This window comes from Podarcis melisellensis, assembly GCF_964234715.1.
Source record: "Podarcis melisellensis genome assembly, chromosome: 5".
NCBI lineage: Eukaryota > Metazoa > Chordata > Lepidosauria > Squamata > Lacertidae > Podarcis > Podarcis melisellensis.
The window spans coordinates 61,012,157-61,038,513 of NC_138537.1; the positions used below are offsets into that span (position 1 = coordinate 61,012,157).

At 41.5% G+C, this 26,357-nt stretch overlaps 1 protein-coding gene across 2 annotated transcripts in view; it reads right to left on the reverse strand.

Annotated features, from left to right (window-relative positions):
• CFAP46 (cilia and flagella associated protein 46) overlaps positions 1-26,357 on the reverse strand; it is a 79,181-nt gene that overhangs the window by 48,325 nt on the left and 4,499 nt on the right. For both annotated transcript variants that reach the window (XM_081912595.1, XM_081912594.1), the window contains exons 6-20: positions 25,898-26,062; positions 22,863-22,986; positions 20,958-21,052; positions 19,800-19,901; positions 18,851-18,950; positions 17,540-17,638; positions 16,434-16,624; positions 15,549-15,777; positions 14,511-14,631; positions 8,920-9,043; positions 8,045-8,172; positions 6,941-7,086; positions 4,499-4,638; positions 2,306-2,518; positions 659-875 (exon numbers count right to left, since the gene is read on the reverse strand). In XM_081912595.1, coding sequence (XP_081768721.1) covers positions 659-875; positions 2,306-2,518; positions 4,499-4,638; positions 6,941-7,086; positions 8,045-8,172; positions 8,920-9,043; positions 14,511-14,631; positions 15,549-15,777; positions 16,434-16,624; positions 17,540-17,638; positions 18,851-18,950; positions 19,800-19,901; positions 20,958-21,052; positions 22,863-22,986; positions 25,898-26,062 — 2,194 coding nt within the window. The remainder of the gene's footprint in view (positions 1-658; positions 876-2,305; positions 2,519-4,498; positions 4,639-6,940; positions 7,087-8,044; positions 8,173-8,919; positions 9,044-14,510; positions 14,632-15,548; positions 15,778-16,433; positions 16,625-17,539; positions 17,639-18,850; positions 18,951-19,799; positions 19,902-20,957; positions 21,053-22,862; positions 22,987-25,897; positions 26,063-26,357) is intronic.

Below are 26,357 nucleotides of genomic sequence, written 5' to 3' on the forward strand. Positions count from 1 at the left end.
CCCAGCCCCTCTGGGCAGCTCCCAACAAATAGGCACTCTTAGCCACCAAGGATCCCTGAGCTTCAAGTGACCGTGTTGGATCCTGAAGCTGCAAACCTGCTTTTTCAAGTAGAGTGCAACTCCATGCAAAACAAGCTGTCTTCCCATCTCCTGGACTCAAGAACTTGAAGCACATAATGCCATTGTCTCTTTGGAATTCAGTTTCAATTTGTTGACCCACATCCAACCCATTGCTGTTTCAAGCACCAATCCTCCATGCAGTTAAACAAGAAGCATTATGCCAGTTCAAGGATACATTTCAGAAAGGAAAAAAGGAGTGGGGGGGGCACAGAGCAGAGCCAGTGAGAGTGCAGAGTGTCCCAAGGGACAGACAGAGAGGCTTGGGGGGGGCCATATTCAGATCCCAGGGCTGTGGTTACCCCCCCCCCATGGTTTAGGTCATACTCAACTAGATGGACTAATGATCTAACTTTCTCATGCAGCTTTTCATGCTCATAATATGAATAAATATTCTCTAACAGTCTTTTACACCCAAGGCCCTGGACAACTGGGAGCAAAACAAACAGCACCTTCTCGCCCAAACTTAACAAGCTGGCCAGCCCAGCTCTACACAGCCTGTCCTCCATACAGAAGACAAATGGGATGAAAAAAGGTGCACCTCTATGGCTGCTTTAATATCATGGATCCCAGCTGAATCCACAGACAACACTGGCGCGGAAGATAACGTTGGTACTTTTGGAGCAGTCCTTCTACGTTTGGTGGGCCCTTCTTCTGGAACTTTCTTTTCATCAGGTTTGGAAATAGGCTTTGGGATCCAAGGAAGAATTAGCCCCCGAGCCAGAGCGTTACATAATGTCACCAAAATAGTAGTATTCCTGAACAAGAAACAAAACGAAGGACAGAAAACCACCCACAAAGATATCGTTACAAACAGAATATGGAAGCACTTTTTGCCACCTACATAAATAAATAAAAATATATGCGAAGATTAAAATGCATATGCTCTGTATAACATACCTTAATATTATGGTAAGAATATACAAATATGCTAACATTTAAGTAAGAAATATAAGCTCAGTGACCAAAATGGGGGAAAATTCTCATACGTCCCAATCTTCTTGGGATCAGAATTAAAACTCACAAGTCCTCCATTCAACTTCTCGCCATGTCTGAGTGATAACAGAGTGTTTGTAACAATCTCCTTTTAGCTAGTTGCTGTATGACCGAGGGCCTCTCTTATCCGGTCTCCTTCCAAATAATGCTTGAAAAGTGTAGGATTATGTACAGTATGATAAAAGCACTGACACTATATTCCTGTCCTGACATAATAAAAGGGGAATAGACTGTTTCCCTCTACATATTGTGGGTGAAATACGTGCAAGTCCTGGAATGTAGGACTGCACTGCCTCCTAAGAAATACCTTTTTTTTTTTGTATCGTCAGCAGCTCCATGTGAGGGAGAGTGTACCACTTTCACAACTCAGCAGGGACCATGTGGAAGTGTCAGTTGTAAGAATCATTGCCTCTACATGGGGTCTATATCTATGGCTGCCACAAGCTGTAAGATGACAGTCGCCTGGAAAATGGATTTCACAAACCGTGGTGGCTGCCAGGGTAGAACGCCTACAGCTTACATTCAACACCTTTGCGTGATCCCTGCTGGCAGAACTGCATAGCCCCCTCTTGACTAACATGTAGTAGGGATGCTAATAGTCTGAACTGGTTACAAAACATCATCCAGTTTTTTCCAACAGGAAAAAAAATGAAATACAATTATAAACCAGTACATAGTTCATAATAGCTTACATACTAGTTATATTTGTAATTCAGCTGGCCTGCAAGCCATGTCACATAGCCTATCTTCTTTTAAAAAAATAAAACAACAAAAACGTTTAAAAACTCAAACCAGGTTGATAGTAATTGTTAACTATTTACAATAAACCCTGTGCATTAAATCTGAATGCACCTAACAGAATCTGTCTAAATGCCAAGCTATTCAGAATTAAGGTAATGGTGCATGCACACATTTTCCTTTTGACTATGCACAGCACAGTTTCATTGCTATTGGCCACTCTGCTGTCACTTATAAAAACTGTGTTTAGTCACTATTTCAGATGGATGAGATTTGGTTAGATAAAGCATATAAAGTATGAAAATCAGCTGAAACGTGCTACTAATTACCACAATAAAATCCTTCCAAACCAATGTATTTTAGTAATGCTGAGGCACAGCATGGTAAAAATAAAAGTTATGGCGTTAGTAAAATAATTCTACACAAAATATCCCATCAAACTTTTAGAACTTACCCAAAATGTCCAATATTCCTAACTGCACTGAAAAGAGTATGCAGGGATTCCACAAGTTCTCTTTGTCTTTTTGCAGCAATAAGGTGTTTATTGTGATTTAAGACATACACTACAGTGTTATGTACAATCCATGCTTCATTTAACTCTTCTCCAATTTTGGCAGCTCGTAGAAAGTTTTCCATAGCATACTGAGACAAGCGGTCAATCCAGGAGCTATGAAATTAAGAATAAGCAAGGATTTTTTATTGCTCTCCCTGCTTAGAATAAAATAAAGCAGCAAAATGCATACACTAAGGAGTACCAGCCCTCAAGTCTCTCAAACACTATTATTTCCAAATGCTACCATTAAAATATCTATAGTTCAATCCTCAGACCTTCTTTTTGCTTTTCTGTTTTACTAAGACCAAAGTAACCCAGGGTCATCAATACACTCATGCCTCTTAAATGTACATATTCATATATACATGCACAATTGCCAACACAACCTTCATATAGAAATACAAAGTGTATTCTGACTTCCCAAGGATTGAAAAGGCAGAATTGTGGAAACTTATGGTTTTCCCAGATCCTGATCTCCACATTGCCAGTCGCTGCCTTAACTTTCTAAAAGTTCACTCCATCCACCCAACCAACCCACAACTGCCCCACATGAGAAAGGTTTTCTCTAATGAGCAAAGAGTAGTCATGGTGGATTTTCAATAAGAAACAAGATTGGGGCAAGGATGTGATTATCAAAGCCCAGTCCCATTGGCCTTTTACAAAAATGGGAAGAGATGAGAATTTGATCAAACCATATTCCTCCATCCTAAGCGTTACATATTCTAGGAAAGTCTGGTCTAAACTGGCCCAAGTTAATGTGCAGTAAAATAGATATTTGACCATAGTCCCTTTGCATTTGTTTCTACCAACCATTCTGACCAGGAGGAGTGGTGCATTTGGTCTGAAAATTTTGGAGCCCCAAGCTTAATGAAGTATCAGCTTTTACAGTTTGATAGTACAACAGTGAGGCAGCAAGGTATGTATGCTGGCAGGAGAAATAAAACGACGGAACAACCATTGTCAAAGGGAATGCAGATGAAAATAATTAAGGATGAATAATTTCCCACTAGATACTTCTTTGGTGCAATGCTTTCTTAAGCCGCGTACAGATTTCTAATTATTTTAATGTGGGCCTGCTGCTTTTCAGCTGCAGGATTCTGTCTAACTTATCTACAGTGACAGGGTCCCTCCAGGACATGAAAGATCAGTGAACCACTCTGCCGTGCTTTTCTGGAAAGCTGAAATATGCAGCCATGTAGCTTCAAGCAGCATTTCCAGTAGCAGCAGTTCATATTGTCATGCCCCATGCATCGTATGTCATGCTTATTTAACAAATTTATGTCTTCTTGCTTCCAAGTTGGACTGAAGCCTTTGCCTCTTTTTTTAATTAAACATGAGAGATCTGTTTCAAGGGGCTCTGTTTCAAGTATTTATTTGGCACTGCATATAAAACCAGCTGACCCTGATCGCCTAATGTTTTTTAATCCCAGACAGTTGTGGTGTCCATTTATTCATATACCCTAGTAGTTAGCCAGGCTCTGTGGGGAGGGGGACTCTGGGGCTGGGCATGCAATATGCATTTTTGTACACATTACTTGGCTGGACAAGTCCATTGCAAAAATTGGAGAAGTGCAAGTTTCCAAGTATGGCTATGTTTCATAGAATCATAGAATTTTACTGCACATTAACTTGGGCCAGTTTAGATGACCCCAGGAGGGTCATCAAGTCCAAAGCCCTGCAATGCAGAGTTTTTTTTTGCCCAACATGGGGCTCAAACCCACAACCCTGGGATTAATAGATGTACTTATTAATATAATTGTGATAAATCTACTGGAGAGTCAACTTTTACTGGACAGATTTGGGTGTCAACAATAAGCTAAGAGATGTGCTACCCTCAAAGTATATTCTTGCCAATATTAATTACAGTGAAAAATGCAGGTGTGGAAAAATGATTACCCAGACATGTCATTAGAGGCCAATATTCAAATTTTGCATTTCAGAGTTTAGACAACCACACAAAAATTTAAAAGATGAGCATTTAAGATTCACTTAAAGATCACATTCACAATTCAAAAATTAGTATACATATGTAACTGCTCTAAGGGTTAATTGCAGTGAGAGCATGAGAAAAGCAGGTTCTTCAGATCAAACCACCTGTATGTCTTCCATTCTGACTCATGCCCAGTTTGTGCTTTGTGCATAGCATGTCCTGCAGAGTGCAAACTCGTATCTACAGGGACAACGGCGGGATCATTCAGCTGGACACCTTCCGTTCTTAATAACTGAATAGTAGCCTAAAAGAGGAGGCACAAGAGGAAAAACAGAAAACAAGGCATTGATGGCATATGCGGCATCAAAATTTTACATCTTCTAAAACATAAGTGGGGACACGGGTGGCGCTGTGGGTTAAACCACAGAGCCTAGGACTTGCCGATCAGAAGGTTGGCGGTTCAAATCCCCACGATGGGGTGAGCTCCCATCGCTCGGTCCCTGCTCCTGCCAATCTAGCAGTTCGAAAGCACGTCAAAGTGCAAGTAGATAAATAGGTACCACTCTAGCAGGGAGGTAAACGGCGTTTCCGTGTGCTGCTCTGGTTCGCCAGAAGTGGCTTAGTCATGCTGGCCACATGACCTGGAAGCTGTATGCCGGCTCCCTCGGCCAGTAAAGCGAGATGAGCGCTACAACCCCAGAGTCGGTCACGACTGGATCTAATGGTCAGGGGTACCTTTACCTAAAACATAAGTCGCTGTGGCTTGGAGGGCAAAGGTGTCTGGTCCATCTAGCTCAGTATTGTCATCACTGACCAGCAGAAGCTCTCCAGGGTGGGAGTGCCAGCTTGGCCCTGTGACCATGGGTGCTCAGGGCTGTGGGTGCCATGCAGTGTGCATGGCCCTGGCACCGAAATATGTGGGTGCCAGGCCCCTTCATGGAGAATTTTGTGGGTGCTCGGGCACCCAGGGAATTGCCGCCTATGCTCCACGTTTTCAGGGGATTGAACCTGGGCAAAGTAGATGCTTTACCCCTGAGCTACAGCTGTTCTCCTTACAGGAGAGGGAAGAAAGGGAGCATGCCAGCCAAACACTAATATGCAGGTTTCTCTACATGTTTTGTCAGCTCAAGCAATCCGTCTTTCAATAATCCGTCACACTGGGGGAAAAGGCAAAGCTTATCTGAGGAGGAGAGCCGGGAGAAATGTACTGCTGTGTCATGCGGGAGGAAAAAACTGAGGGGAGCGTGCCTGCCTCCCACAATTCTTCGCCCCTGCCTATGATCATGTGATAAGAATAAACCCACACCATTGGCCCGGCATCCCACAAGGTAAATTATCAAACTCTGAAGAACAATACTTAGTAGTTGTAGCATCCTTTTAACCCTGTACTTTTAGAGAAATTCCACCCTTTGGATCTTTTAGTGTGGTAGCACCCACACTTTGGAAATCCTTGCCGACTGACACCATGCAGGTGCCTTCATTGTATTCTTTTAAGGTAAAGGTAAAGGTACCCCTGCCCGTACGGGCCAGTCTTGACAGACTCTGGGGTTGTGCGCCCATCTCACTTAAGAGGCCAGGGGCCAGCGCTGTCCGGAGACACTTCCGGGTCACATGGCCAGTGTGACATCGCTGCTCTGGCGAGCCAGAGCTGCACACGGAAACGCCGTTTACCTTCCCGCTGGTAAGCGGTCCCTATTTATCTACTTGCACCCGGAGGTGCTTTCGAACTGCTAGGTTGGCAGGCGCTGGGACTGAGCAGCGGGAGCGCACCCCGCAGCAGGGATTCGAACCGCCGACCTTTCGATCAGCAAGTCCTAGGCGCTTGAGGCTTTAACCCACAGCGCCACCTGTGTCCCTGTATTCTTTTAGGTGTCTGCTAAAAGCATTTTTGTGTTGGCAAGCCTATCCAAACATGTAGACTGTTGACATATGTTTTAATCTCGTTTTTACCTTATCATTAATTTAATTATTTTAAAATGTTTTAAATAGCTGTTTTTAACAGTGTGGTGTGTGGTGGTTTTTTTTTTTTACTAATAATTGTTTGTTCTTTTTGTAAACCACTTTGATGTTTTATTACAATTAAGTGGAATATAAGTCTTTTGAAACAAATGAAACCAAAGTTTATATATATAGGCATTTCCTTTTCACGGTCAAATCAATGATAATACTATTGGTACTGCTTACATAAAGTTGAAAAAGAATATTTCAATATACCAATACTCATCAGAAGACTAGTGGAGGAGCCAATATTCCTACTAAAAATTATTAATATTGCTGAGCCTGCATTAAGCATACCAACATACATATTCTGACATTCCATGTTTCCAGAGAAGGCGGGAGTAATGATGAGAAGAAATTCTGTGACAGTTTAAGTGCAAGAAACCCAATTAAATAGTGTGTGGATTTCAGAGCTCTACTCATATAAGAGATAAACAGCATAAGCACTTGCATTAGACAACATTTTTATGGCCCTTTCTCTCGTAAATAAGCAGCCATCAGTAGCTAGCTTGCATAAGTGGATATCATGGCCTTATTAGCATTGCATATATGAAACCAAGGGCAGAAAGAGAGAGATAATTATTTTGATCGCTGTACAATTTACTAACCTCTGCATTAATGAATCTTACTTCTGCTAAAGTTCTTAATAAATCTTTTTCTAAAGAGAAGCATTTGGTGGGTGAAGGTAATTCTCTTTGCACACTTGCTTCCTGTTCCTCATCTGCCATAACAATACTTGTTTTTTTCTTGAATACTAAGAAAAAGAAATAATGTGCATTATTTTAACAACTTTTGTATGCAGGCATGTGTTTACGTAAACTTTTAAAATGATAAGGCCCTCCTTTCCACTTTTGAATTTGTTTCCCCCCCATTAACCATGCAATTCAAATTTCCTTTGAGTTCTTGGTTGTTAGAAATACCATGCAGACATACACTATCCTTACATTACATTCTGTAGCTGTTGGGGTACAATTTAAGAACAGATACAGATTGCAAGATGGTTGCTATGACCTGAAATGACAAATTCTGGTATCTGAGGCATGGGAGCAGATACTTCCGGCTCAGGGTGCAGGGTCCAAAGCAAGCATGCAGGTGAAGGGAGCAGCTGAACTTCCAAGAGGTTATTTTGGTTGGGAGGAAGAGACAAGGAACATTCGGTAGATCTAGGACTGACCCTGTGGGTTTCAGCAGGTCCACTGGTAGAGTCTAGCACAAAATCTATTTACCACTAGAGTAATGTTATCCATATCTAAATTTCTGTAGCCGATGCCACTAACACACATATCCCAATTCCAGGGGCTGATCTGGCCCTCAATCCCCCTGCCCCCCGGACACCCAAGACCCCACTAATGTTGACAGCATCAGCAAAATAAATTACTAAATTAAAAATGACACAGCTCTGGGGTAGAAGAAGCCCAGTGCCCTGATGGGGTTGCAAATTTCCCCCTCCCTCCTCATCAGTCATTTGATGAGCAGAGAGAAGGCGATAACCCCCTTTCCAGATTATCTACATTCAGACTTTGAGCCAAAAAAAGGTGAGCCATTCTGCTCATTCTGGCTCACTGTTACATCAAACGTGGGTACTGACCCTCTAGGTTGCTTTGAGGACTTGAACAGGTCAGAAACAGGTTTCTGCTTAAAAAAGAAAGAAAACACATTTGCATTTTCTAGATGCCACCTGATAAAATATTATGCATAATACACTGACTTACACTTCCTGCGTTTTGACACCTTCGCTTGATTGTCATCATACAAGAGGCAGAATCTACACGCAGCCCGACACACATCCCACACACATTGTTTCCGTGCTGTTTTTGCAATTTCTGACCAAAGTCTGATTCTGCACCAATGAAAAGAGAGGTCAGTAAACCTTTTCAGCAGGGGGCCAGTCCACTGTCCCTCAGACCTTGTGGGGGGGCTGGACTATTTTTTTTGGGGGGGGAATGAACAAATTCCTATGCCCCACAAATAACCCAGAGATGCATTTTAAATAAAAGCACACATTCTACTCATGTAAAAACACCAGGCAGGCCCCACAAATAACCCAGAGATGCATTTTAAATAAAAGGACGCATTCTACTCATGTAAAAACACACTGATTCCCGGACCGTCCGCAGGCCGGATTGAGAAGGCGATTGGGCAAGATCCGAGCCCCAGGCCTTAGTTTGCCTACCCATGAATTAAAAGATCCAAATAAATTTTCAACAACAATAAATTTTCAATAACAACAACAGCAAAAGCCCTAGGAAAAATGATTGCACAAACAAATGCAGGAATACATACTCCTTTATAGGATGCGGAAACTTAGTCCTAAAAAAGATGAAGAGTGTTCCCCTAGCCACAATGACATTTGAAGACAATCCATCCCAAACTAAGCACTACTGTTTTCAAGGGGAGAATTAAGCATGAGAATGATCAAATCAGGATAGTCTGTCCTTATTAGAATGCAGGAGTTCTGTGTATTCAGATACAGAGAACATTTCCTGATTTGATTATTTACTGGTGGCTGTAGCAAGCAGGGACACAGTCCCCAATTCAAAGACTTCACGATAAAAAAAAATCAAACAAAAAGGTTTTTCATTGTTACCTCTCTTTATCATTTTCGCGTCCTATTCTCTTCAAATGCCCATCTGCTTTCTCCACATTTCTGGAGTGATGCTCTGCTTTTGCACAGAGGTAGCCAATTGGACCCTTACTTTTACTTGAAGCAACTAACAGAAAAGGAGAAAAATGCAGACAGGTTGGAACTATACTCATGATATTACTACCACAGTAATTTCCAAATCTGAATACTAGCATGATTTAGCCACTGAATGAACAACTGCAGGATAAACATACCGGTACTATAAATGCTATCTGACTAATTCAACAATAGCAAACCAGTTCAGACATGACCCCAATGGCCGAAAGATAAAGATTCCTATGAAAGATATTAAAGCATCTTCAAGTCTTCAACATGCTACTGTTGACTTGAGGAAATATAAACCTGGAGGGGAAACATTTTATAACACATCCTAGCCGCATAATGTATGCTAATGTAACATTAACACTGTTTTTCCATAGAAGCTGACACTGCAGTGTGTTAAATCAAACAAACCCTGGGTTTTAAACTAACAAAAGGCAGACAAATAGGAAAAGAGGAGGGGAAGTACCGTATTTTTCGCTCTATAACACGTACCCGACCATAACACGCACATAGTCTTTAGAGGAGGAAAACAAGAAAAAAAATATTCTAAATGAAACAGTGGATGTATGATTTTTGTGGTTCATGCTGTGGCCACAGACATGTGATCTGAAGGTGGGTTTGGGGTAGCCCAATGCAAAAATCCTGAGGATCCATGTGGATCCATGCTTTGTAACCACGTTTTTGCACCACTGAGACCCCAGGCAACAGTGGGCGCGGGATTTTTTTGGTGCAAGCTGTAGCCATGGACATGCTATGTGATCTGCTGGTAAATTTGGTATGACCCGTGTAAGCGGCTCCTCTCCTCTCCTGCTTTGCTCCTTTAAAGCAAGCAGGCTCTCTGTCCCTCTCTCCTCCCCACTCAGCGGCTCTTCTCCCGCTTTGCCGTTTCAAAGCGAGCCACGGAGGAGGGAAGGAAGGGGAACCATGGATCCTCTGCTCACGACTGCAGCAGATCCCCCCGCCATCCGTAGGCATTCGCTCCATAACACGCACAGACATTTCCCCTTACTTTCTAGGAGGAAAAAAGTGAGTGTTATGGTGCAAAAAATACGGGTTACAATCCCCCCCCCCCCCGCAAATTCACAAAGGAAGGAAGTTATATTGACAGAGACAACAGGAAAATGAACTGAGCCCTCAGGTATAAAATGACTCCAGCAATACCAATATGTCAAACAAGGATTATTTTAGTAGTGTAATGACAAAGTAGTCATGGTTTTATAAGCATACTACATAAGGCTTTCCTACAAATATAACAAGGTTGGCAATAAATAACATCCCATTATTGTCCTTCACATAATCATGACAGAAAAAGCTTTAATATGGCCCTCAAGCAATAACTCTAAATAATAATACATGAACATAGAATTTTTATTTTTAAAATATTTCTGGACCAGGAGGCATCATGGAACTGATAGTATTTACTAGAACTCTTTTAACACAATCCTACACTCACCTTCTGAGAAGAAATTCCACTTCAGTCACTGAGCTTCATTCTCAGACAAGGGAACATAGAATTGTATCCCTTACTGATAATCTTTGAAAATTTTAATATGTTTTGCATCAATGGACACACAGTATCATATATCATATCATATCATATATTAAGAAGTACACATTCTTACTGCAGAAGGTGTAATTTCCAAACATACCAATCATCTCCTTTCAATTGATATTTTATGTAAAGTGCCTAAGCATTTGTTTGTTTATTTATTAAAGTTAAAGCCTCATTCCCGCTATTTGAGGAGTAGTGAAAATAATGCTATGTGAACACTTTACTTGCCGTATTTTTCGCCCTATAGGATGCACCGTCCCATAGGAAACACCTAGTTTTTTTGGGGGGGAAATAAAAAATTTTTTTTTATCCCCCCCCAGCCACGTGGCTGGGGCAGGGGAAGCCCGAGCTTTTAAAAACGCACCTACCGTAGTTTTTAGAGGAGAAAAACAAGGGCAGCAGGCTCCCTAGGCTGTGGATAGCTGCCCGAAGCGCGGGGCGCTCTGCGGTAACTCCCGTGGGCTCCCCAGGCTTGCGAATATCTGCCCGAAGCGTGAGGCGCTCTGCTTCAGCGCGCCCCGCGCTCCAGGCAGCAGGCTGCTATCCGCAGCCTAGGGAGCCCTGTGGGAACTCCCGTGGGCTCCCCAGGCTTGCTGATAGCTTCCTGAAGCCTGGAGAGCGAGAGGGGTCGGTGCGCACCGACCCCTATCGCTCTCCAAGCTTCAGCGAAAGCCTGCATTCGCCCCATAGGACACACACAGATTTCCTCTTCATTTTTGGAGGGGGAAAAGTGTGTCCTATAGGGCGAAAAATATGGTAGCATACATTTGAGGAGTGAAAAAAACCTTGCAGGATCAGAACAAGAGTGTATCTAGTCCTACAGTGGCCATGGGAAACTGCATGTTGCATTGCACACAGAAACACAGAATTCATCTCCCAATGTAAAATATACAGTCCTCTGAATATTTGGGGTGGTGGCTCTACAAAAGATTCCAAGTTTTTCCTCCTGCACCAGCATAAATATGAATGAAATATGAAAATTTCCAGAGTTTTTTTCTAGAGAAAGTAGCTCAAGGAACTTAAGGAGGCAGGAACTTATTTTAACTATAAACTGACTTCTTCTCAGACAGCCGTAATCTCTACAGTGGTACCTCGGGTTAAATACTTAATTTGTTCTGGAGGTCCGTTCTTAACCTGAAACTGATCTTAACCTGAAGCACCACTTTAGCTAATGGGGCCTCCTGCTGCTGCCGCACCGCCGGACCCCGATTTCTGTTCTTATCCTGAAGCACTATTTCTGGGTTAGCGGAGTGTGTAACCTGAAGTTTATGTAACCTGAAGCGTATGTAACCCGAGGTATCACTGTATTTGCTGATTATTGTGAACAACTCAATGGGAGCACAGAGAAATCCTAGGAAGTCAAAAGTCCGGCCTGTTTATGGCACCAAGATGTACCCAAACAAAACAAACATCCTTACAGGAAAAAGACCCACTGCTTTCAATAATTTTCATTCAAATAAATTGTCTCACATTGATGTACTTTTGATTTAAATCTACTTAACAGTGGCTGTCTGGCACTGAATATGAAGAGGCTCTATTTTGCCTTGGTCAGGCCACACCTGGAGTACTGTTCCAGTTCTGGGCACCACAATTTAAGAAGGATATTGATAAGCTGGAATGTGTGCAGAGGACAGTGACCAAGATGATCAAGGGTCTGGAAACCAAGCCTTATAAGGACTGGTTGAGAGATATGGATATGTTTAGCCTGGAAAAGAGCAGACTGAGAAGGGATACAACAGCCATCTTCGAATATCTGAAGGGCTATATAACACGGAAGATGGAACACAAGTTTTCTGCTGTTCCAGATGGTAGGAGCAAAACCAGTGGATCCAAATTACAAGAAAGGAGATTCCAACTAAACATCAGGAAGAACCTTCTGATGGTAAGAGCTGTTTGACAGTGGAACAGACTACCACAGAAGGCTATGGACTCTCCTTCATTGGATATTTTGAAAGAGAGGATGGATGGCCATCTGTCAGAGATTCTTTAGCTGTGAATCCTGCATTGCAAGGGAGTTCAACAAGATGACCCCTGGGGTCCCTTCCAACTCTACAATTCTATGAATCTATGAAAGAGCAAGAAGTCAGGCAGGTCACCATAAGGTATACAACACTTAAACTTATATGTTTTAAAGGAAGCTGGTTGTATAGAAAGGGAGTAGGTGTTCTGCTATGTGATGCCGAAAGTCTTGAGAACCTACATTTCACTGGGAACTGGTGTTTACCTCAATTAAAGCTCATCTTTAATCATTTATGTCAAAAGCCTATTAAATGTTAACTGGAAAGCTTTTGATCACACAAGACTTTGTCTGAGGGATCACAGTTTTCGCTTCAGGACTGAACTACTAAAAACAGTTTATATGGATTATTTCAAAAAACAGCCTTGACTCAACATTCAAATTTGGCGGGTGTCAGTTTTAAGATATTTTCATATCTGAGTAGAAAAATTAAAATGTAGTTTCTTTACTCTGAACTAGAGCTGATGTGTTCAATCAATGACAGGTTGGAGGCAGGAGAATGGCAACCACTCTGGGATTTGTCACCCCAAATGGACTGCCTCTCATTGTTGTAAAGCACATTTCCCCTGAAGATGGAGATGCGAAGACTATTAAAGTCGCATTTTCCCAGCAGCTCAAGGTTAGGCCTTTGCCCTTGTTATCTGTCAGGGAACTGCCATCGGCTCAGGAGGGAGAGAGCAAAAGCCGAATGGTTTATAGAGAGCTTCCAGGGATCGGGGAAAGCAGCTTCTCTTCAACGGAGGAGAGTAAACACGCCTCCAGTGGACAGGAGCTGGAGGAGTCGGAAGTGTCGGAGTCGGAGGAGTCTCCTTGCCGGGGAAAAGCGGGGAGGAGAGGGTTCCTCTGCTACCCACGCCCTCCTTGTGCAGAAAGTATCCGCGCAGAAAGGGGAGGTGCAGACTGGGCGTCAAGAAGCTACTTTGCTGGAGAAAGTTTAGGAACCGCCCACTCACGGATTCTGCCAGCGATTGAGCCAGCCATGGGAGAGTGGGGCTCCGGACAGATAAGGTTTATTTTGGCAGCAAAACAAGGCTTCACAGCCAAGCAGGGAGATATTTGCCTGTTTGCTCTCGAGCAACCCTTTGGAAACATAACATTATCCTTACAAGAACATAATTTAGGCTAAGAGCGTTACTGGCCCAGGGTCATGTTTGAGTAGAGTTTGAACTCAAGTTTCTTTGGTCCTAACAATCTATCTACTACAGGATTTCCCAAACTTTCCAGCAGTTTTCGGACTACAGCTCTCTTCATCCTGAGCTAGCAGGGCCAGTGCTTAGGGATGATGGGAATTGTAGTCCAAAAACAGAGACCCAGGTTTGGGAAACTACTACCTCATGCAACACAACACACCTGTTAAGATGGTATGAGTATCATCATATTATCCACTGCAATTTTACCTTGTATCTCCCCCTAGCGTTCACGTTAAATAATAATCACATTGAATGCACACCCCAGCCCAGCAGAAGGTGAAGCCAAGTAGGATTTGTGGATAGCAAGCCAAAGAAGGTCTTTTTCTATATAGGGGTGAAGCATGGCCAGCAGTGTGAAATGTAGTCATCTTGTAAATATAGCTACTTTGTTCTTACTGCTAAAGTGAAGGAGTTACTGAATTTCCATTTTGAAGTTCACTATAAACCTTCTCAATGTGAGTTGAGCTGCAGCACATAAAATGAAACTTGTGCTAGTTACACACTCTGCATGCCAGGTGCGAGGACCTGCCATGAATAAAGGGTAGGAAGGGTAGGAAACAGCCACAGGGTAGGAAACAGGGTAGGAATGGAGCGCTTATAGACACAGAATCCACAAAGTTTACACATTTCATTAAACTCTGCTCCTCCCGGCTCTATATTTGACAGCTGAAATCCAAGTCCTAGGTTAGGCAAAATATCATCAACACAAGCTTCATCAGGTAGATTATAATACCTTTAACTTCATTTTCACTATCAAGGACGATCTGAAATGCCTCGGGAGCGAGTGCATGGCCAGAATTCACCAACAGAGACCGTTTTTTCCTCACGCTAGCCTTTTGAGTCCCTTTTTTAGCCTAAACAAAGGAAATCATTTGTTATTACACAGGTAGGAGCAACAATAAAGTGTGGCGGTGTATCCCCGTCCCCTGAGAGATGTCAGCCACCCACCCCTCCAAAATACATTGTTCCATTGTCCCTTCCCTCAGTTTTCTTTTCTGGCTGACACTGAAATTTTTGTGGCTACTAGATATGCTCACTCCTCAGTGAATTGTTTGTGGGTAGGAGAGCGGATGTCCTCTTAGAGTTACTTTAAAACAATTTTTTTTTTGTCTGCAAACTTTAGCATTCCCCTCAGCATACTGATACCTCCCCTCTTGGCATTCACCACCTCAGTTAGCAATTCGACAGAGGCTCACAAACCCCTATTTTATAAATGCAACTGCTACATTTATTATGTATGCTTTTTCTGGGGCCTCTTTTAAACACTATCTCTCTTCACACCCATTCTCACTCCGGGATTCATGCCAGAGAGACTACATTAGTGTCTTATGTAGCTTCGGATATTATGATTTTCTATATTATTTTGCATTTCAATTGCATTTTTCTCATTTATTGTAAGCCACCCAGAGTACATTAATGTTATGTGAAAACATACAAATGGATAAAATAAAATAATCATGACTCTTTACTGTTAATTAAGATTTCTGGAAAATCCTAAAAAGTGTTAAAATTATAATAATTGATGGGAGTGCGGAAATACAAACTAAATTTATTCATTTAGCATCTATCTCCCAAAATATACATTGGGAATAACCCTTTGTTTTAGTATTTTCAATAGGTTGCTTTGTGATGAAGAACGATCAGCTACTTATCTCAGTCAAATCTGCATCTGCTTTTTATTTGTTTTATAGACACAGAGAGAGACGAGTATCTAGTTTATAGATAGATTATATTATTACTGATCTACTTGAATAACTTCACCAGCAGTTACCTGTTCAATCATCAAGCTTGCTTGGTCTTCTAGACGCTCCAGGGGCTGGTATAACATTGTATTTAAGCTAAGCCGATTGAAAGCCATTTTAAGGTATTCATGATACAGCCCCTTGTTATCAAGATAAATTGCCTTCTGCAAATGTTCCATGGCAGCCTCTATTCTGTCTCCATTTTCTTCAATGCGGGCAATTTCCATATGAACTTGGCAACGTAACAAAATCAACATGCTAGAAAACATAACCATATTCAATAAAACTATGAAGAGGTGCTTTCTTATTATGTGATGCATCTGTACTGCAATAATGATTTATTTGAATGAAAAAACCTTTCCCTTTTCCACTTGCAGTAAGTCTGGCAAAGAGAGAGTCATATAAATATGTATAATGATCATAAGTGGCTCTTGAAGGGCAACGACAGAACAATTTTCAAAGGATTCATGTATATGACTTAATCTACAGCATAAAATATTATCTTACAGTGAAATACCTGTGGCGTTATTATAGTCACATAGGAGGGCTAGAACACTGAGAAGCTTTAGCTCAGTGGTAAAGCCATGGGTTGTTTTTATATGTGCCAGATATCTGGTTAAAAGGATCTCTGTAGAAAGACTGGGGAAAACTGCTGCCTGGAGAGCTAATGTGATAAGCCAATAGTCTGACTCAGTAAAACGCAGCTCCTTGATACATCAGATGTTCATACAAAGGGTATCAGATCCCGTAAAACAGGCTTCCTCAAACTCGGCCCTCCAGATGTTTTTGGCCTACAACTCCCATGATCCCTAGATAACAGGATGATGGGAAGTGTAGTCTCAAAACATCTGGAGGGCCGAGTTTGAGGAAGCCTGCCATAGAACAACAAACACCACATATCAAAACCCATTTACCTGTCAATTTTCTCTAGGATTTCAGCAATAGCTAGCAATGGTCTTCGGACATGCTGTTGCAAGTTGTGCTGCAGTAATGGTAAGCAGGTATTCCACAGGGTAGCACATACCACCTGAATAACGTTAGGGTCCTTCAGTCGGATGGCACGATTCAAAATTAGGTCAAGTTTCTGTATTGTTTTTAGCTGAGCCTACAAGTATAAAAATACACTTTGCATTGATTATAGAAACAATGTTTCCTGAACTTAATCTGCAGACTAGAGCAAAGTCTGGACAGCATGTTGATAGCATCTCCCAAGAACAAAAACTGTTTTCCCATTCATAATTTGCACCATCTTATTGGTAGTGGATGCTTAGCCCTTTCTGAACGGGCGCCTGCCAAGGTCCCTTGCACTTGGCCGCCTTCCCCGGGCAGTAAGAACAGAGTGCACAGGGTCAGGCGGCCGGTAGGGGATTTCCTCCTGGCCGCCAGAATTCCCGCTGGCTGCTGCATCTCAAATGGGCCAATCAGTGGCCTCCTGTGGGGGAGGGTGCCTCACAGGCTGAGAGTGCATTGGCTGCATGCATGTCCTCCCAGCCGGCGAGTTATAAAAGCCAGCAGCACTGTCCTGCAGTAGTTATATACTGATTATGAAGCATAGCACATGAGTTACAGAAATCTGTCTTGCAATTTTCTATGACAACAGTTATTGACCAGCAGACCACTTTCTTCCCTCCAGCTTGGGGCACACTTCCCTATCTTTCCTCTGTACAGTGGTACCTCAGGTTAAGTACTTAATTCGTTCCGGAGGTCCCTACTTAACCTGAAACTGTTCTTAACCTGAAGACCACTTTAGCTAATGGGGCCTCCCGCTGCTGCCACGCCGCTGGAGCCCGATTTCTGTTCTCATCCTGAAGCAAAGTTCTTAACCTGAAGCACTATTTCTGGGTTAGCGGAGTCTGTAACCTGAAGTGTATGTAACCTGAAGCATATGTAACCCAAGGTACCACTGTAACTATGTTTAATGATTTGGGGAAAATACACAGAAGGAAGGAGGGGAACCCAAATCCTATGTGGAAGGGGGCGATTTCTCTACAAAGCAGTGTCAATTACGGAACAAACATACCTCAACAACACTTTTAGCATAAGTTGCAATTCTAGGCCCAAGTTTCTGGACTTCGCAATCGCATTCCAAGCAGTCCAATTCAATTTCTCTTGCTGGATCCTATTAATATAAGCATATTTTCCACCCAGAAATGCATTTGTGCTTGTAGACCTAGGGTGCTACAAGCACTCATCAGTGTCATGCGACTTCTAGAAGCACAGCTGTCTTTGTCTGCTGCAGTAAATGCCACAAAGAGGCGTGTTGCACCTTAAAAACAAACTGATCCATTATAGCATAAGCCTTCATGGACTAGAATCTACTTTATCAGATGCACAAAGCGTTATCTTCTGCCTTATACATACAATTATAGTACATGCATTGTGGTGAAGCCATCCTTCTGACACTGGTATTGTTGCTGTTTACCTGGGCAGGGCAAGGGAAGGTGAGGTTTGAGTGGCATACGACACTTGGGTTGGACTATTGTGCAGATAGATAAGTTCAGACTGCCACCTAACCTGCTGCTACATCCCTGCAATCTTAAAGGGCCTTTGATCTGTGATGATGTTATATGATAACAAGGATGTGGGCATCTCCCTGTGCTGATATGTATTATCGGTGTATCAATAGTTAACATTTAATATAAACAGTGCAAAGGGAATAGGTTAAGAATCTACAAGAACAAGTGGATGTATCCCTTTCCACCCTCTATAATATCAGCACCATGGGCTTTGCGGGCCGGTAGGAACATACTGTTTGTTGTGGCTAAATAGAATTATTTTGTATGATAGGAGTTGTGAGAATTAACCACATTGGAATGTATCCAGCTAAGTTATGTTCAGAGTTGTTGTTTAGTCATTTAGTCGTGTCTGACTTTTCGTGACCCCATGGACCAGAGCACGCCAGGCACTCCTGTCTTCCACTGCCTCCCACAGTTTGGTCAAACTCATGTTAGTAGCTTTGAGAACACTGTCCAACCATCTCGTGTTCAGAGTAGACTCATTGAAATTAACAAGTCCATTAATTTGGTCTACTCAGAGCATAACTTAGTTGGAAACAACCCATCATTTCCATCACAAACACAGCTGAGGATAATGGCCCACTGGGTCAAACAGGATAGCCAGTCCTTGCAAAACTTGCTCAATTTAAAATATGTAGATATACAGCAAAATACTAATTTATTTCCAACGATACATTCTCTCCTTACTTTTTGCAATTAATTGTTCTTTAATTGTCTCTGATAATAGCTCTAGGACTGGAATCTTTTCCTCTTTGTTCAGAATAAAAAATAATGATAAAACAAAGTAATTCAAAAAAGAATTTCCTGACACTCACGGTAATCTTATATTTGAACAGGTCGCTTAAACATAAAGACGCAATTGGTATACAATTTAGTTTCAAGCAAAGTCGAGCCAATTCCAGCAGCAAGGAAATTCTGGAAAAGTAGAAAATAAGACCAATTGGGATAGAAGTAGTGTTGGCAAAGAAATCACTTACTGCTTATTTATTACTATAAACCTAAAATGACAGCACGTTAAAATCTGGCATCAAATCCCCAGCCCAGGGAAATCTCTTAAACTTCTAAAATGCACAATCCCACCTCCAAACAAATTATCCGAGAAAGGGAGAAAAGGGACATGTAGCCCAGCAAGCCAGTTACCAGAGTCAGTTGTTCAAAAGGGAGTGAATGGATGCTGCAATATGAAACAAGAGGTTAAGAAGAGAGCCATGGATAAAACAGCAAAGCCCCACCCCAAATACAGTGGAATGAACATAAAGGGAAATGTAATGAATTACTTAAGAAGACTGAACATTTTCCGAAATAATGGGAGCAGTCCCCCATTGGGTTCTACTCCATGCACATATGGTTATGCGCATGGGAAGCTCTGCACTTGTTATTTCCATATTCAATTCTCCCTCCCGACCCGGCACTCCAGCTGTGACTTTGTTTGAGCTTGAAGTAAACTCCAAGGTTGGACTTGAGTTGGACAGGGAAGGCTGGAGGGAGGAAAACACATGCACACAGGCCTTCCACTCTGGGTAATGGCTAGCATATGCCAAGGAGGGAGAGAGATACATTAAACCCTCATCACAACTTCATTGGTGCTGGGAGGGATTGTGCCCCAAAGACAAATTATGAAAGATCTTTGGACCAATAGAACTTTAATATAGCATGGGAGACACTCTGTCAACTCTTATCTTCTTGGCATGGATGTAAGATAAATAGCAAACACTTATGTTTTAAAAAAGAACCTCTAGAGTGTTGCTAACACATGCAACTTACCTATCTTTACGGTTTAATTTCTTTCTAGATCCTTTCAAAATTCCGTATATTGTTTTCAACTCTGTATCAACGTCTTGAGGAATCTCATTTTTATCTAACTGCCTGCAATTATTTTATAATGCAATGATTACTAACAGAATAACATCTCAAAACCTATTAAACAATCAACATTTTCCCCTCAACACAAGCAGGATTTGTGAATGCAGTACAGTATTGTTTTTTAAAAAAATACCTAAAATAAATCAAAAGTCAATTTGACCTGTCTTCTAAGACAATAGGCCTTGGTAAACAAAAGTTACACTCCAAGCAATCTCATTTTTCATAAACAGCATGCCAAATTCCATTCCATTCAGGAAACCAGAAGAGCTGAGTGTGGAGGGAAGGCTCTGAGTGCTTTATTCTTATATGGAGGATCATCACAGTAGCTATCTCAGCAAACATTTACGACTGACCCTCTATAAGACAGATCTGCAGCACGTCACTCATCTGCTCACCTAAGTTGAGTAACAATTCAGGCCAACACCTGAATAACAACCTACCCAGGACACTGCTGCTGGATGTGCCTGCAACTATTTCACAGAGAGAAAAAGGGATGGGGTTAATCCTGCAAGGCAACTGTTCCATACTTCTATGTTGAACTGCACTAGCAGTTTTTCTTCCACTCATGGCTTTCTGGATTGCAGCCCAACTCTAGAATTTGGGTGGTATCCAATGCACTTGCTCCATTAGCACGAAGATTTCCATTTGAGAAGATAAACTCCCCACCTCATCTCCCCAGATCTTTTCTGGAAGGTTGAGATGAAATCCAGAAGAGATTTAGGGAGCAAGCAGGAAAAAGAGAGGGAGGCAAAATTCCACTGTGTATCCAAAATTTCCTGTGCTGATGGAATGAGTGCACTGAATATTGCCCATATGGTTTAAACCAGAGCTTTCCAAACTGTGTGTCGCGACACATCACTGTGTAGGTGTGTCACGTGAAAACTCCCCACGCTCCTCCTGGGGTTGGCAAAAGTTTAGTTTAACCTCCAGTTTGCTAGTAAAACTGAATTGCTGTGTCACGAAATGATGCATGTCTCAAAAGTGTGTCACCAGCATAAAAAGTTTGGAAAGCTCTGGTTTAAACAATTGAGATTCTCATCTACGTTAACCAATACTTACAACTTGATTGTTTGGATTTTATAAATAATGTTCAGATTGGCAGAACTTTCAACTTCGTCTTCTATATCTAAAGCTTCCATTAGTTTGTAACGCACCTAGAAGCAATTATAAAAGCTATATCAGCATTTAAAGCAAGGAGCAAGTCAAGAAAGATTAAAATCCTTCACAACATTTTCTTGCAGGTTTAGGTTTGCAAACGATGCCATTGTCTGACATCACCACAGCAGAATCCTTAGTCTCACCAAAGACCTGAGCAACCTTAGCAGTCGAGGAAGAAAAGGAGAGAAACAGGAAGCAGACCGTAGGAATAAATGGACAGGTCTCAGTAGAGGGATGTAGAACGTGGATTTCCCAAGGATCAGCATTGGGACCTGTGCTTTTTCACTTCCTCACAAATGACTTAGAGTTAAGGGTTAAGTGTGAGATAATCAAGTTTGCTGAAGATACCAAACTGTTCAGGGTACTTAAAACGAAAATGCATGTGAGGAGCTTTGAAAGGATTTCTCCAGACTGGGAGAATGGGCAGTAAAACGGCAAATGCAGTGTAAGAAAGTGTAAAGTGATGCATGTTGGGGCATGTTGGCCATGGGCTGTGGGACTGATCCAGAAGAAACTTCTTATGTTTGAACATTGAGTCCTATACATTTATAAAGGCTTCCCTTAGCACACAAAGCTCCCTTCCAGATGGGCTTCCAAAGTGTAGGATGCTTCTCTCCACTAAAGTGAGCAAGGCGAATGACCTCAATTCTGGATTGTGACACTAGCAACTAAACATTAAGCAACGGGTGCAAATGTGAACTTACTGAATAATCTGCTATGCTACAGAGTTTTAATTCAATCTTTCTTCTGCTTATTTTGCCTATTCCAAAATGAAGCTTTATAGCAACAAACTTAAACGATCCATTTTGCTTAATTAGATCATTTTCAACTTCCCTTTCTCATGGACTGCAGATGTACTGGAATGCTCACTTATTATGTGGTTATTACAGAAATGATTGGTGGCACTTCTGAGAGATGTAGCTCACTATCCATTTATCAATTGCTTTTGTAGTTTAATACCACTGCTAGGTTGCTTTTCTCAAAGGTACCTTTGAGCAGTGTATAATGCACAACCTGATTTACTTTTATCTTATGGCTTTATTAATATTACATCCATGGGAAATCCAGTACATTTTTCATTTCATGAAATGTTATGCAAGATCCATTTCCCATTACCCCGAGATTGATCATGTGGAAAGAAACAGAAAGATGAAAAGAAATGGAACAGAAGGGGGGGTAGGGAATCACCAATCGTATTAGGCATCAAATGCATACATATTTGATTATGCTCAGTGATCAGATTTAGCTAGTCATTTTTCCTAGGGTGTGTACTACAGCACAGAGCAAACAACTGCAACAGAATTCTACCAGGCTGGTTTACTTTTAGTGGTAGAAAGTTGGGTAATCTGAAATGGCCTTCAGTTTAAAAAAAATGGAGGGGGAAGGCGACAGCATTCAATGCATTGTCTTAAACTAATCAGGTTTATCTTCTACCTGAAAGAAATAATTCCCTGACCCACTTTGTTTCATAAACCTCTTTCGTCCAATAAACTTTTCTTGTTGGTTTGTTCGACTCCTGCCTGAGACTCTAAATCATTATGTTTTCCCCCACTAGATAATCTGTGATAAGTTGTAGAAATTTGTGCAATGGGTGTACTGTGAGGTGGGTGCATTATATTAATAGGAAGCAGTTAGTGGGAGTGGATCCACCACCTTATTAATTGGTGGTATTAGGTGGTGGGTCTGCTACAACATGTGGTCCCCAGAGGTTTTCCCAAAGAGAATGAAGCCCTTAGGCTGAATAAATGTGTCCCCCCTGCTACAATAGGAAACCATATGATTCCTATGTTGATTAACAGAAGTTACCATTATTGAAAATATTTGTTTATATCTCCCTGGAACATATTCTTTAATAAATGCTGCTGCCGTTGAAGAAAATTCTATAGCTTCTTGCGTTCTGGAAGCATCCAGGAAACACTCAAGCAACTCTCTGAAACACAAACAAAATAATGTTTATTGTTAACACAATTGTGCAAGGTGTTTATAAATGAGCAATGTTACAAAATCACTATATCTCATTTGAAAGCTGCAAAAGACCATTCGTTTATTAAGGTGCTCACATCCAAAGGAATGCACAGACATAGTGGCCTATTCTGATTTACCTGCTGCAAGTATAACCTTTAGCTTCCATTCCAGGCTCCTTTTCAAATTGCTAGCCATCTGAGGCACTCTTGCATTGATAATCATATGAGTTTTTGTTGATTTCATCTGCATACAAGCTTACAAAATGATACAATCACCATCTTAGAAAAGGCATAGAGTGGGATGAAAGCCTCTTGTAAGATAGCACCTGCCATTAGCAGTTTTGACAGGGCTCCTTATTTAAAATGATGAACTTTTTTTAACTCAGTTAATCAGGGGCAGCTTTTTACTCAATCAAAGTGTTTTAAAATAGATTAATTCAACCCTGTTCAAAAGTTCCAAACCTGTAAAATGTGTTTTTTCCCCTTTTCTCTAAGATACATTTTTTCTCTTTTCAGTAAAATGTATTTTACTTTTTATCCTTCCTTTTATGTTCTAAGAAGCTTTAAAATATTTTGTCAGTTTGTTTTTTGCCAGCACTGCATTGGTCAAATTGCTAACTTACCGTAAGTTTCCTTTAGGTAACTGACATTTTTGATAGGTTAGATAGATGCACTTGCACTCAAATCATAAGATCTGTGCTTAACATAATTCTCAAAAGAAGGAGAAGAAGAAGAAGAAGAAGAAGAAGAAGAAGAAGAAGAAGAAGAAGAAGAAGAAGAAGGACTGAGCAAGGAAGCTAACAAGCAGTCTTGATGCACTCCTCCTGCCATCTCAAATTCCCTCAATACTCCAATTTGCTTGCTGATTCTAAAGTTATTCCAGCAAAATACTATATTAACAGCCTATTGTAAATTAAACCCTTTGTTTAATCAATGTTGACAGTAAGGGTGAAAGTCCGATGAATGCAGACAGACTTAAGTTTAGAAACCTGAGCCAGCATTGATTGGCTGGAACTTTTTAGCCAGTTCTATTTCTCTTCTCTTTTATTTCCCTCCAGAGGAAATGTTTTGAGCCTATGAAGAGCCATTACAATCATCTCAGAAATACCATCAGTTTTCTTTCCCTTCCATCAGTCAACACCATGTCCTCCAGTAGTTTCATTTGAAAGAGACAGTAATCTGATTGGCAATAAAAGACCAACAAGTCTCATCCGTTTAGTTCAATGAAAACTGACAAGGACAAAGGCTCCAGTGTGCAGTTGGCATCTCTGCCAAGGCAAAGCATATGTGTGTCAAGAAAAAAAGGAAGCTATGCTACAATCTAGGCATATGGAAGGAAGGAAGAGAAGCCAGAAATCAATCTGAAGTTTGCAAATACACAATGAACCATGATCTCCTGCAATATAATGGACTGCTAGGATTTCCCTAAATTAAAGTAGGAAAGACCATTCTGTAATTTTGCCAAAGACTGGCTACTTCTAGATCAGCAAAAAGCAGGAGGGGGGAGCTTTAGCTGCTTGTAGTCCTTCGGCACACAAAATGAAAATGCATTAAAGCACGATCAGTATACTTATTTGTTATTTATTTTGTTATTTATTACATTTCTATTTCGCAAACACCCCAATGCTACAACAATACAATTAAAACATCTAAAATACTGTGTTATGTCAATGTTGGGTAGCGTTGAGGAACGGCGGCATCCTGCTGGTCCCCCAGTCTCTCCATCTGGGACCTTGACCAACAGAAGACATGAATGGGGTGTTTGAATTGGGCCTGGCTGTAAATTGGCCAATAGTGGCTAGGTCAAGGGGCAGGCACTCCTGGGAGTGGGCCTGACTGACTCCCTTGAGGACTTCACTCAGGTCCACTCCCGAGTATCTAAAGAGTGCCGGGCCTCATACCTGGCACTTTGAATCTCTCTCCCACCCTTGCTATAGTTAGGCTGGCTCCTGCCCATCATGGAGGTAGTGTTCGTTTTCTGACTTTACCATGGATTACAATTCTTTGCTGCATTTGGTGCTCAGGAGGAATTTGTTCTTTGGACCAATTAGCTGACCTGGGGTTTTTGCCTACCTTATAGTAACAACATTAGTGGGTAAGGCAATGGGTAAAAGTCATGGTTGGAGGGGAGGTTTTAAGGTTTTGCCTGCCCCTCCAAGGGAATGGGGTATCCCATTAAAGGGATCCTGGTGGAGGTGATGCTGTCTGGACACCTAGATGGGGGCTAGGGCCATAGCTCTCCTCAAAGACGATTTTTGTGGGGAGTCCCAATTTAATGTATATCATAGGACTCCCTTGCCACAGAGTCGACCCTTGGAAGAATCAACCAGCAGGCGGGCCAGTTGAAATGGTTATACCTAAAGCCTAAGCCTAAGCTATGTACATCTTTAATCAATAAAGTTGTGGCTGAATTTGAACCAAAGAATGTTGTCATGAGTGATCATTTAATGGATGGGGGGGGGGCAGTGGGTTATGGCGTCTGGGCATGTGAGCAACGAAAAGCAAACTTCCAAAACCAACCAGATACTCTCGCAGCTAAGAATCCCAGAGTTTCCAAGAACGATATCTTTCAGCCATCAATCATCTGGGTACAAATGAATGTTTTTAAATTCCTATGCTGTGGGATACCCTTCCAGCATAAATTCAGCCAGAATCCTTGCTACTAATTTTCAAGAGTCACTTGAAGACCTTTTGATGCTAGCAGGCCTATTCAGTTGTTTAAATTTCCTCATTTCTACGATTGTTTTGTATTGCTTTAATGGTATTTTACGTTATTACTGTATCTGCTTATGTTGATATATACCAGCTTGGTATTATATACAAATAAGAGATTTAGAAGCATTTTATAAAGAAAAAAAGAAAGAAACTTCAACTTACATCATCAGTTCTGCAGTCCAGTCCTTGTCTTGCTCAATGGGATGTTTCAGTGCAGGCACAATCTGGTAGAGGCTTGGAATAAGATAGTGGCGGAACCCAGGTTTAAGAAATGGCCTTACAATCCTCCAGTATATAACCGAAGCATTATGTATCAAAAAATAGTACCTGGAATAAAATAGAGCACACATTATGATATTGTGAAACGGACTCGGGGCTTCTTTGCCCCACCAAGTTCTTGCTGTCAACTTCACTGCATCGTCTATTTAATGGGTGGCCAACCTGAGGCAAGTGGCCCATGCAAGGTGGTCTGTGTGACAGACCTGAAATGAACATAAAGCTGTGCGGCTTCCAGCAAATTATTAAAATACAGTAATTCATCAAATATTAAAAGCTTCCCTAAACAGGGCTGCCTTCAGATGTCTTCTAAAAGTTGGATAGTTGTTTATTTCTTTGACATCTG